This window comes from Cottoperca gobio, chromosome 6, assembly GCF_900634415.1.
Source record: "Cottoperca gobio chromosome 6, fCotGob3.1, whole genome shotgun sequence".
Lineage (NCBI taxonomy): Eukaryota > Metazoa > Chordata > Actinopteri > Perciformes > Bovichtidae > Cottoperca > Cottoperca gobio.
The window spans coordinates 13,493,995-13,506,267 of record NC_041360.1 but is presented as its reverse complement, the minus strand read 5'-3'; the positions used below and the strand labels follow the sequence as shown (position 1 = coordinate 13,506,267).

The 12,273-nt window shown below is 39.6% G+C and overlaps 2 protein-coding genes across 7 annotated transcripts; both read right to left on the bottom strand.

Annotated features, from left to right (window-relative positions):
- Positions 1–218: 218 nt before the first annotated feature.
- On the bottom strand, positions 219–7,010 carry sephs1 (selenophosphate synthetase 1). 3 transcript variants are annotated; one of them, XM_029433199.1, is made up of 10 exons: positions 6,732–7,010; positions 4,255–4,377; positions 4,016–4,112; positions 3,042–3,145; positions 2,768–2,875; positions 2,498–2,652; positions 2,305–2,395; positions 2,090–2,189; positions 1,424–1,636; positions 219–1,041 (listed from the first exon to the last, which is right to left on the bottom strand). In XM_029433199.1, exons 2-10 carry the CDS (start codon positions 4,348–4,350, stop codon positions 827–829), a joined length of 1,179 nt encoding a protein of 392 aa, XP_029289059.1. In that variant the 5' UTR covers positions 4,351–4,377; positions 6,732–7,010; the 3' UTR covers positions 219–826. The 3 variants fall into 3 exon arrangements, with proteins under 3 accessions (XP_029289059.1, XP_029289060.1, XP_029289062.1); XM_029433200.1 differs by lacking the exon at positions 6,732–7,010 and adding an exon at positions 6,544–6,569; XM_029433202.1 differs by lacking the exon at positions 6,732–7,010 and adding an exon at positions 5,991–6,013.
- Positions 7,011–7,369: 359 nt separating this feature from the next.
- Positions 7,370–12,273, bottom strand: bend7 (BEN domain containing 7). 4 transcript variants are annotated; one of them, XM_029434074.1, is made up of 10 exons: positions 12,033–12,273; positions 11,424–11,504; positions 10,994–11,347; positions 10,600–10,719; positions 10,168–10,520; positions 9,237–9,344; positions 8,931–9,048; positions 8,722–8,835; positions 8,409–8,450; positions 7,370–8,235 (listed from the first exon to the last, which is right to left on the bottom strand). In XM_029434074.1, exons 1-10 carry the CDS (start codon positions 12,094–12,096, stop codon positions 8,177–8,179), a joined length of 1,413 nt encoding a protein of 470 aa, XP_029289934.1. In that variant the 5' UTR covers positions 12,097–12,273; the 3' UTR covers positions 7,370–8,176. The 4 variants fall into 4 exon arrangements, with proteins under 4 accessions (XP_029289934.1, XP_029289935.1, XP_029289937.1 ...); XM_029434075.1 differs by having other exon boundaries at positions 10,600–10,716; XM_029434077.1 differs by having other exon boundaries at positions 11,424–11,501.

The window sequence follows — 12,273 nt, the reverse complement described above, 5'->3', positions numbered from 1 at the left end:
GTGCTCATTGTTAACAGCCCAGTCTGCTTTTTACAGTTGCACAATTGTGTGACCATATAAAGCAAACTCTATATGCCATACCCGATCACCTTAAATACGCTGACATATTGGGGGATAAAGATGGTAGAAGGTTCATCTCCTGAGGGGTGTGTTGTGTTTTCTCATTTATGACTTTAAACCACAATTAATCTGTGACTTCAGGTCAAAAACAAAACATCTTCTTTTTTTATATTTATTAGTTTAGGTGGGGACAATACAAAAAGTCAAAGTAATAAAAAACAAACCATTCTGGTCACACTCCGTTTCTTTCAAGGCATCAGTTACAGCAATGAACTAAAACTAGGCTTTATAACTGTACAAAGTGAATGGACAAACAAAAACACCATCACACGGTCCGCTTGCTTGATGAGAGCAATTTTAAAAGACCCAAAGAGGCAACAGACACCAGACTTTCTAAGATTCAAAATGAATCAACATTATTGTCTTCATCATCATTACTCTCTTATCAGAGGCTGCCTGCCAATCACACACATTTAACATAACAGAATGCAACAGACACCAAAGGCAAATGGATTTTAAGTATGCTCTAATTCTTACCAATTTGTTATCATGGGGATACTGCAGGTTGAGTCCACTGGGTGATGACACTCCCCTTGGGCCACTGTGTGGCGCTGTTTTTCATGTAGATACACGCCGACCGAGTCTTTTCTGTGTGCATACTATTTTGTGTATATATTTCAACACTCTAGGATGGTTTTGTAGTTTATGTGTCTAAAAACACTCAGCAGAGCTTTGGGGTTCCGGTCTATGATGCGCCAAGGGAGGATTACGAAGTTGCACCAGGAGTTGGGTTGACATTCTGCGTGGCTGCTTGTGGTGCCACCTCTATGATCCGTGGTTTGTCAATGATGCGAGCAGTGCGGTTTCCTTTCTCTACAATTCCGATGATCCACGCTTGGTGGCCCTCGCCGTATTTTGGGGATTTAATCTCTGCACAGAAGCGGGCAGCCTGCTCCCGAGGCAGACAGATGAGCAGGCCTCCTATAAAGAAAAGAAGATTCTGTCACAAGGGCTTCACACTGTGTTTTTAATGTGCAGTGATGCTGGCGATTGCTCAGTTCTCTTACTGCTGTATCAGAGTGATACTGATCACATAGTAGTTCTGAGGCACCTACTTAAAATACTTCTTGATTTTATGACTTCAGAATGCAAGGGTAACTGAATATTTGATGTTGTGGCCCCCAGAACATGCATCAGCCGTGCATTGGTGTTTTGTTATGTTGTGCATTTTGTTATTTGTCTTTATTGACCTGTAAAGCCCTTTATATACGATGGTTAAGGACGAGAAAAACACAATAGAGCCCTGTATACACACACACACACACACACACACACACACACACACACACACACACACACACACCTGATGTTTCAGGGCAGGTGCCATGCATGAGTCCAAACATGTTCCCACAGGCCTTGGACACAGCAGCCATCTTGGCAAGCACTGGGAGGTTGTGGATGACAAATGACACTTCACTTCGTTGTTGCCGTGCCAACGTCTGAGCGTGGCCAAGGATGCCAAACCCTGTGATGTCGGTGGCTGCGTGAGCGTTGAAGGTGTGCATGAGACCAGCCGCTACAAGGGAAGACAGAGTGATATATATATAAATAAATGTTATTGTAATATGTGCTAATATTCACAAAGGCTGTCACTTATTGCGAGTCAAACAGTGTGTCGCCTTGAAAGCAAACAAATACCCATTCTTTTCTTTTTTATATATATATATTTTGGGTGTGGTGTAAACATGAAGCTGTAGTACATGGAACATTATCTTTTAGTATATTAAGTTATCCAAAAATGTTTTTTCTACATTAATAGCAGAGGCTATTAGAGCACAGAGGGTGCAATACAGCCGAGCTGCTGCAGAGGATGCTGCTGTTTACAAAAGAAAGTCCCCCCATTCAACATTTCTTCAAGTGTCCAACAGCTGATGTAGTTTTGCCCAATAGCCAAAAGTAATCCAAAATGTTAAGACAAGGTAGGTATGCCTGCAAATCAATTATTTGGACACATTCATAGAGGTTTTACCTGTCCTGTTGAGCCGAGCCATGTTCATCATGGCTTCATGGTAGGCCAGCTCTACATCCTCCTGGGTCACCACCAGCTTGATCTTGTTCCACTTCTCAGGCTGAGTGATACAAAAAAAATATATATACACCGGTATACATGAATGGCGTTAGTGTGTATCCTAAAAAACAGAAGTGTCCAGACAAAATGATTCATGAGTGAGCATGCAGACTTACAATATCTAGCCACTGGTGTACTGCAACGGCCACTTGTGTTCCAAGCGGCTTGGTCAACACCAACACGTCTCCTGGCACTGCATTGTCTGGCCTGAGAAATGTAAAAAATGGCACCATCATGTTTTTACGCATTACAACAAAATGATACATTTTACATAAGTACGGTCATATGTAGTAGGAACTCAAATCCTACATGATAAATTCGTTGGGTTGGCAGACTGTTGTAGCAACTCCTCCCATGACCACCCAGGGGTTGAGCACCGTCTGTCCTCCTGTTACAGATGTGCCTGCCTCTTCTGATGCATCCTTGAATCCCTGGATGACCAGTGGCATGACTTTGTCTCTCTCCTGTAAATACCCCGAAAAGGAAAATAAAAATAATAAACATTAAAACAATTGGTTCTTTGTAGTTTTATTCCATAATCAAGATTCAAAAGGTAACAAAACAACTGATGCCTCTTACCTTCTCTAACATTTTGTTGCTGACTCCCAGAAGCATCAACATGTTGTCACACTCCGTCACTCCCATGGCATACAGGTCACTTAGAACATTGGCACAAGCTATTCTTCCCTACAAAGTAGAAATGTTGAAGATAGGCACATCATGAAGTAGGCCTACATCATACCCAATGATAGTAATACAGACAAAGAGTTGACACTTTCCATTTGTCACATGGAAGTATAATTAATAGGACCACAATGGAAAAAGCAATACCAATAAAAGAGAAGATCCATACCATCATGTAGGGGTCATCCACAATGGGGTAGATGTAATCTGTTGTCTGGACCAGAGAAAGGCCTCCATGTCTGAGGGGGATCACACAGGTGTCCATGCCTATGCCTTCAAAAATAAAAGAGATCTGTATGTGATAAGTTGAAGAAGCTCATGTTCTGTTGGTATATGTGTGATATGGTACACACAAAATAAAACTAAAGAGCAGTGAGACGGCTTCGAGTTGAGAACGAAATCATCAATTTACTCTCATTTTAGTGCATCTACACTGGTAGCAAGGGTTTACATTAAACCATTAAAGCAGGGGTGTCAAACATGCGGCCCAGGGGCCAAAACCGGCCCACCAGAGGGTCCAGTCCGGCCTGCGGGATGACTTTGCAAAGTGTAAAAATGTGTTGTTTTGATCATAAATTAAAACACTGTTCCAGATACCTGTGACAAAATGTTGAGTGCCTTTGTAGACACACTGTGATCTGTAAGTTGTAATGCACATGTGTAAATGATCAACTGAGGCATACTATTATTGAAATTGCACCTTTTGTTCATTTTTGTTTTAAAGAATGTACTTTCTTGCACTAAAACGAAGGGAAACATTTGGAGTTGTTGTTATTTATATGTTATTATGCTCTGATTTTACTGGTCCGGCCCACTTGAGATCAAATTGTGCTGCATGTGGCCCCTGAACTAAAATGAGTTTGACACCCCTGCATTAAAGCAATGTTTTGTAAATACATTTTGTTAATAAATGTTCTGTACCCTTATGTATTTCTTGCTCCCTCCGTAATTCTTGTCACACCTTGGGGGGTGATGTTTATCATAACTTCACTCATCCTAATTCATTTAATATACTTTATATTTTAGCAGTTGTTCCTGCTGTGGTTACAACAGCTATTTTTGTTTGTTTAAACCATATTACTGTTAACCACTTTGTAAATTAAGTTATTTGTTATTATAGCGCTATATGAAGATCACAATTACCTAATCGGGGCATAACTGCCCCCAGGAACTGTTCATCCTCTTGATAGTGGTTCTCCTGTAGGGTTTCTAGCAGCTTCTGTAACACATCTTGGGGCACCTGTGATCAAAGACAATAACCACCATTATCATTATAATGCATTGTTATATCATATTTCTTATCTGACAGAATACTTATTATTTTGTATAGCTATACAAAGACAATAATGCATCCAAGGCAGATTTTCATAAGGAGAGCAAACCTTGCAGCCTGTGCCTTTGAGCTCAGCAAAGCGTGTGAGCCGGAAGTTCTTGTCCAGCTCATAGCTTTCGGGGTTAAAGGACTCCCTCACGGACATGTCTGAAGAAACTCTGGGTCTTCACCACTAGAACCACATCAATGATCAAGACAGAACAATACAATAGGGGATTAGAAACACTGTTTGAAGGCCCCAAGGGGCTACAAGAATATCTTGTTAATTGTGTAGATTTTAAATAAAAAAGAAACCTCTATTCATTCACCACACTACAGCTATCTCAGAGTATTCACACATTTGCTCTTTTGTGCATAATTTTAAGTAAAACATGACAAAAGACAAATTAGCTTCTGTACAATCTGAAGCAACAGCACTGCAATGAATCCTGCCTTTGTGTAGCTCATAATATTTATTTTTTAAGACTGCGCCAGAGAGCTGTAACTCTGCAGTCATCTTTACGGCCACTAATCAATTAATTAGCCAGTTATATTCTAGATGAATCAATTAGTCTATAAAATGTCAGAAAAGTCAGTTATTTCTTAAATGCCCCCGCTAACACATTTAAATGTTTGTGGTTTTGTCTGACAAACTAGGGCTGCACGATGATATCAGCAAATAAAGGCTTTAAAATGAAATATTGGCCAGAAATAAAAAAAATCTTCGATAAGATGGCGAGTATGAGCACGTAACGTGAACTGTTGACGAAGCAGGTGCAAAAACAAATATTTTTGCGGAGTGGAGGTTTTTTAAAGTGTCGGAAACTGATAGCAAAGTTGTTATTTTCAATGATTGTTCAGCACAAGTCATGCGAGGAGGAGCCAATTTGCATTCCTTCAACACTACAAATTTAATTACAGAGATTAGCCTGCATTGTTGCAATTCGTGAAATAGGGCACGTTCGACATGGTTGTTCCTATTTTCAGGATTGCCTCAGGGACAGCATCTTCCAAAATGAGTTGCTAAATATAGGCATATTGGATATCGGCAAAAATCTAATATTGTGCATCCCTATGACAAACAGTCCAAAACCTAAAAGATATTCAGTTTATCATTCAGTTTACAATTATATACAACAAATAAAAGCAGCAATTGAGAAGCTGGGAATAATTTAAGCAATTAATCAAATAATGAAATAGCTGCAGATCAATTTTAAGGGGATAAACTAATAGATTAATTGACTAATTGTTTCAGCTTGTCCTCTTTTGTCCAAGTGACAGAAACAACTACAGAGCTAAATCAAAATGTATTAACAGTAAGTAACAATGTTTTGTAGACACAATATTAGGTACACCTTAATTACAGCTACAAACATTACCAGAATTAAATCAGCACCCATCTGACTTGTCTCAACATTAGGCCTAAATGAACAATTCAGAGGTCATGTTGTAGGTATGTTGTATTGAACATACCTTTTAATAACCAGTCAGAGCTATGTTCGGGGTAAAATTACATTGATATTGTTCAAATTCAGAAGAAGAAATAATAAACACCAATTGCATTTTAGGGCAGAATAAATGATGTCAGTTTTGTAAGAAAACAACTTTCCACACTAATGAATGGTTACAAATTACAAAGCATCCAAGACTTTTCAATAACCTCTCTGTGCCTCACACATCCACCGCAGGCTACATAAAACTTCACAATTATCTGGTGCTTGCTGAGGGAGTCATATATGTTTAGTTAAATCAAAAGCGACACATGAATGACCCACGGTAACATGTACATGGAAAAGACTTAGCCACCTGACAGAGAAGCCAGTTGAGTTATTGGTTACTTGTAACCCCGGTTTGTTGTTTAAATTGCTGTAAGGGGCCTCAGTTTGTACACAGTGGGGGTGTTCAAGAGACAAAACGCTGCTAAGTTCATTCAACCCTGAGGCACTGGCTCACAACATCACAGCTGACCACTTAGACTATTCAGTTAAATGTACACCACATTATAAACTACTGGGCGTTCAACTGTATGACATATGTGCCAATAGTGACAGCTACATTTTTCACGTTTGTGTTTGTTTTGCTGAAAATTCAGTTTCCGTTTCCATGCTAGCTCTCGCTTGCAAGCGCTGATCAATGCATGAGGTAATGAGCAGCTCTGAGCAACAAAGAACTCATACTGTCCGAGAAGGCGAGCTGTACTGCATTTTAAAACACACACTGTTAAGGCTACAGCCTAAATGTGATACATAGTCATGAAACATGGGGCCAGCTCGTTGCACATGTAAGTTAAAAAGTTGCCGTAGAGCGCCGAAAAAAAAATGTCGGCGGCGGAAAAAATTAACCCTTTCCTGTCCCTCACCATGCGATGTGTGCAACATCAGAGTTCGTATCAATAAAACAGTACCAAACATGCTACTTGTGCAAAGTTTGTAATGATATGGTGCAATAGAAGTGTTTACAATTGCCCTAAATACGATTTTAGGACCAAAGCGGAGTTATATTCTTGCAACATTTCCCCTTTAATTGCTCTGTCCAGTTTATCCTTACCAGCTTCACGTTAGCGGTGGATCCCGACAGAAGAGCGGGGACGGCACCAGAATGCATTGGGGCTAGAATCGGGCGTCCTTCGAGAAAGCCTGACGAAAAGTGAGACATATTTTTCTTCTAACTCAGAACTAGACGACAAAAAAATTGAGCTATCACGTATAATTGAATGTATTTGAATGAATATACGTATCCGATCACGCGTCGTCTTCATCAAACAATATATGGTTTAAAATACAAAGAGGAAATTCACGAGATCTCAAAGGGTCCTCAGCCTGTGCAGTGGCGGCTTTAACATCCCCTTTAATGATCTGTGAAGTCTGGCAACAAAATCTCTACAATGGAGTGTACCTTTAATTTACTGTTTTCCCTCCAATTGCACCTACACCAACATAACATTGCCTTGGTCGAAATATAGGTACTTATCAAAGGCTGAGGCTTATAAACTTACATTTGCGAACGTATCTTTTGATAAAATTGTGTTAATGTTGCAACAAATATTTGTTAGTGCTATTTTACATTATAGCAAAACTATGTTCATGTTCATTTAGGCCTCAAATGTTTCAGGAAGAAATTCAGCAATAGGCTACGAAGTAGTTTTCTCATTACTTCTGTTGTTAATTAACGACACAAAGACGAAATGGCCAGGAATCCATATTTAATAGTGGAAACAACTATTCATTTAATATGCACAGTGCTTGAAAATGAAATAAAATTGTAATTCCATCACGATATTAACAACAAGCACAATATATATGCATAGCTTAAGTATTTTAACAATGAAAAGAAGAAAAAAAATTCATAGAATACTGTATATTTTATATTTTGTATTTCAGTTTCATATTTTTAATTTGCAAAATTGGCCAAAAATACATCAGATATTTACCTTTGGATGTAATGTTTGTAATTAAAGTTGACGCTGCATTTCACATTACACCCATTGAAGTACTGGTCACAATCCACAATGGAAAAATTCCTGTAAAAAGTAATTTGTGCATATGAATTCTCTAGCTACTGTTACAGTCGGCCTACTTTGTCTTGTTTTAGACTTGTAATTCTAGTAATGACATATGATAACTAGGCAAGTTAAAGCTGTAGCCTATAATGAAAACAGTAAGTTATTTCTAAACATGAACATTATCTGACATTTTTTAACCACTAGTCCAGTGTCTCATAGCCCAAAATACCAGATTCCACTATCTGTCCAATGAAAAGTCCACAAAATGTGGAGCATGTGTATGCGTCTATATGTGTATGTGTGTGTGCAAGAGAGAGAGGGAGAGAGGGAGAGAGAGAGACTATATATAATTAGGCAGTCTTCTTCATTTGGTCCTATTGTTTTTTCCATTTACAACCATAACACAGAGCAGATGCAAAATGCACCAAGTTAGAGAAGTAATGAAGACATTCAACAAATCTGCTGTAAGGCCATTGCGGCAGCTCTTGAATCAACCAGTCATGTTCACCACCGGCCCCTCCACACTTGCAGGCTTGTTACAGTCATAGCCTATCAAGGAAGGAAGAAAATAATGTTAAAATATAAAATATCATGTCTCTTAACTAAACCCAAAATGTAAGACAGCAGAAAGAGAAATGCTATTGGGGCAGCGAGGGTAATAGAGAGGGGAAAGAGGCGTGTGTGTGTGTGTGTGTGAGAACATTTTAATATGAGGTTCATACTTGTGGAAGGTCCCTTTAAGACGTCTTCTGCTTCTGCAGCATCTGAGGAGTCAAATGAAGAACAAGGTTTACCCAACAAGTTCAAATAAGACCTCGTCTTTGACTGGTAACTTTGTAAATAACTTAAACTAGTAACTTACTGACTTAATAATAATAACTTAACTTCCTTAACCATGCTCACAAAATCCTTTGCGTAATACAACAGGATTAGGTGGTTTAAACAGGATACTAGACAAAATAGAAGTATCAAGTATTACATAATTCAATAAAAGACAGAAAATAGGGAAACATTTAGCAGCAGACTCTACAGTACCTCTTTTCAGCCTCCTCCTGGCAAGTTTGATCTGATCTTGAAGGATCTGAACCCAGTCTCGTGGCCCAGGCAATTTCTCTATTCTGTGTTCAGTGCAGTATTTCTCTGTAAACACTGGACACAGTTCACACAAATATATTAATATTTCATTAATGTGTCATTATTATTGTACTGGTACAAAGAGACCAATTAAGTATTTTGTATCGTACTTTTAATGGCGCCCACAATATTATGGTCCAAGCCCTTACGGTTATCATTGAGCCCTCTCTTCCTTTTACCATTTGGCAAGGAGTTTGCCAGCGTAGTATCATCAAAGAAGGCACACACCTAAACACATAGCTCTGTGTTAAAATATTGTTGAGCCTTTTGTGAACTTATAGCTTATTAGTGAAGTAGATGAATTGATGTTTGTTGTTGTTGTTTTTAATTTAATGTAAGTAACCAGTGGTGCAGATGACTGCAAAGTTAACCACAATCAAACGGCCAATGAATCTTAAAAGCATATTGATGCGTACCAGTTTCCGGAACAGCAGGCTGCCAGAGCGTGTATAGTTGACCAGAATGGAGTCTAGCTGAGCCTTTGAGATATACACGTCATGATCCTCTGCAAGACGCACCTCAGACTGAATAAAAATAAAAATAAATCAAATAACACATACTGTGAATTGGAAATGGGAAATAAAAGCTTAAGATTAATTCAGTTTTAAGAAGAAAAAGATAGAATGCATAAAATACTCTGTAGTCATTGTCATGAGTAATGTTGTGGGCGATATTGTAAAATACAGCATGAGGATGATAGCGCAAAACTTAATATCTCATACCTTCCCAAAATTATGATTTGAAATCCAAAGAGGTCAGGGGACACAAAGGTCCTCCTTGGCAACAAATTATGTCACTTGGATACAGCTGTTAATATATGCACATGATGGATTTTAAATGTCTTAAATGGAGTCAAACATAGTAAAGAGATATGCCAATGCTTTATAATATAAAAACAAACAATTGCTTTAAACCTTATAGATGTGACTTGAATCATAAGTCTCTTATGGAGGCGCTAAAGTAGTTCAATAGAGGTTCAATATATAGGGCTTATGATATATTATGACTACCTATACACACCTCAACAATGAACTGTAGTAAGGACTTATAGCATACTATAAGAGTCAATGCAGTATCGTAAGTTATCATTGTATATGTTAAGTAAAGCAAGTACAACTTTATGCATCTACAATAATGCAGGATTTATCATAACATTTCATTGTTGATAGATAGACAGGTGAGCAGGAAACCTTTTGAAAATAATACTTCAGAAAGAAAAAAAGTTCAAATTCACAAGTACTGTTTCTGTGGGAGTGCAGTACACTCAAATCATAAATTAGAGCTGCCAATTAAGCACAGAAAACACACGGGCACATGTACATTCAAGTACACTGACATGCAGATTACCTCCAATGACTGAGGCTCCCTTAACTGGTTCAGGAGAGACTTGTGTTTGTTATTGACAGTAACTGGATTGTTCTGAGGTGGCAGCACAGAAACCTCACAGGAGATGGAATGACTGTTGGGTGTAGATGAGCCTTGCGCTTTCTCACAATCCTCCCTCTTTCCAGATTCTGCAGGTGCAGCTTTAGGTGGTGATGCCTCAAGAGGGGCAACAGCAGCTCTCCTAGTACTAGACACAGTCAGTGGCGTCACTTTATAGATTGGCCTCCTCTTGCGGGTCCGACGGCGAGGAGCGGGGCCTGGACCAAGACGAGGTTTGCATGGCGATGCTGCCTCTTCCTCTCTTTCAAAGGATCCTAGAAAAAGACGGCAACACATTATGATTTCTCTTTCTCACTTTCTCAGTGTGTGAGTGTTTAGTTTTCATCCACTGACCTTTTTGAGTCTGCATCAGCCTCCTCATTGCACGCAGTTCCTGCAAAATAGCCTGCAAGGTGCCCTTACAGTTACACATACAGCAGGGGGAGTCTGGCGCAGCAGGAGATACAACATCTGCTGGAACGACAGTACATTGGTTAATGACTGTCTACTTAAACACGCATACACATACTACACTACTACACTAACAACAAAATGTGTATACAGTATGTGTGCATGACTGTTTGACTGTCATGTATGGATAAGAGTGTCTGTCTTACACACAAATACCTCTGTATATGTTTGTACCTCTACTACAAAAAGACTCCTTTCTATTCTATGAGCATAATTTTTCTTTGGGAAAATAAATATGTGTCAGTTGGTGTTCTTCTCTTCAAACCTGCTACCCTACCATTAGCTTCGTCCGCTTTGGTCAGATCCTTGTTATTGTCCAGGATCCTGAGGGCTTTGGAGCGGGTGCTGTACTGGCCACAGCCTGGACCGTTGACGATTGAGGTAGATATGGATGAAGGTGAAGGCCCTGGGTCCCCCGCAGAGTTCCAGCTGTTGCTCTGGTGCTCCTCTGATACAAGAGATGAAGGTGCAGGCTGATGTACCCAGGTCAGATGCCTATCCTGGGGCTCCTTTGATAAGCTGTCCTGCTCTGTTACCACACGCTGATATACCCTGCCAGTCTTATCACTCAGAAGCCTCATCATTCCTGTGATTTGCCTCTTGATCTCCACACCTTCGTCCCTCAGCCAAACTACGTTCAGTAAGAAGGAGAAGAAATAATTGAGATCTGATACATTATAGAAATTAATCCTTACAATTGTACATACCACCAGGCAGAGCAGCATCCTTAGGCTCCCCATTGACATCTTTGCAGTTGGAATTCGTCATAAATGAAGGGTCAAAATCTGCTGTAATCAAATAAAACTTAATTTCACAATATGCCCTGTGTGACAGATATTTGCAGAATAATGTTGTGGCCATTTGCATTGTAATGGTTACGCTTGTGCAGGCTGATAGGGAATGTGATGTCAACCAAAGCAGAACCTCCCCCCCCCCCCCCCCCTCTCCCATACAGAAACCACCACCTGTAGGTAGTATGAAGAAGTGAAGCCAAGATGGGTGGCCTAGAGCGGAAAGTGAACAGTTTAAGCTATATGTTGCATGTTCAAAATGCGGAACATTTTGAATTTAACATATTTTAAATATTTTAGACTATTCGTTTAATTAATTTATTCTTGAATCTATGTTGAGACTGATGTCAATGAAGGTTTTTACATGTAAGAATTAAATCACGAGAGTTAGCTGTTAACCGAGGCACAGACTATGGGGATTGTCGTGGCCATCGCTTTTGTTTACAGAGTCGTCTCTGCTGGCCAGACAAACACCCAGACACAGACGCGCGTCTTCAAAGGTCTTGCATTCATTCAGCAGCCTACCTTCATCCGTGACCAGTTTAAAGCTCTGTGACTTCCTTCTCCTCTTCCTTCCGCCAAACTCCATCTTCAGGGGGGATATAGTCTATAGTAAGTCGTGCAGTCGAAAATCGCTCCTCAAAAGACGAAATCAGATGATACACTCAGCGGAATCACTGTCTGCCTGCTTTATTAATCAGTTAAATTTCTCCTCAGGCTGCACTACAGATACCGTGTTAAGCCTAAATGGACCTGAAAAATGCTA

Bases quoted from the DNA above. Each gene is read 5' to 3' on its own strand.
- sephs1 (XM_029433199.1), bottom strand. From the start codon at position 4,350: ATGTCCGTGAGGGAGTCCTTTAACCCCGAAAGCTATGAGCTGGACAAG. The intron at 2,876-3,041 runs GTATGGATCTTC...TCTACTTTGTAG, and splicing joins TGGATGACCCCTACATGATG to GGAAGAATAGCTTGTGCCAA. The intron at 2,396-2,497 runs GTAGGATTTGAG...TACATTTCTCAG, and splicing joins CAACCCAACGAATTTATCAT to GCCAGACAATGCAGTGCCAG.
- bend7 (XM_029434074.1), bottom strand. From the start codon at position 12,096: ATGGAGTTTGGCGGAAGGAAGAGGAGAAGGAAGTCACAGAGCTTTAAA. The intron at 11,505-12,032 runs GTAGGCTGCTGA...ATTTGATTACAG, and splicing joins TAAACTGGTCACGGATGAAG to CAGATTTTGACCCTTCATTT. The intron at 10,521-10,599 runs GTCAGTGGATGA...GTCTTTTTCTAG, and splicing joins GCTGATGCAGACTCAAAAAG to GATCCTTTGAAAGAGAGGAA.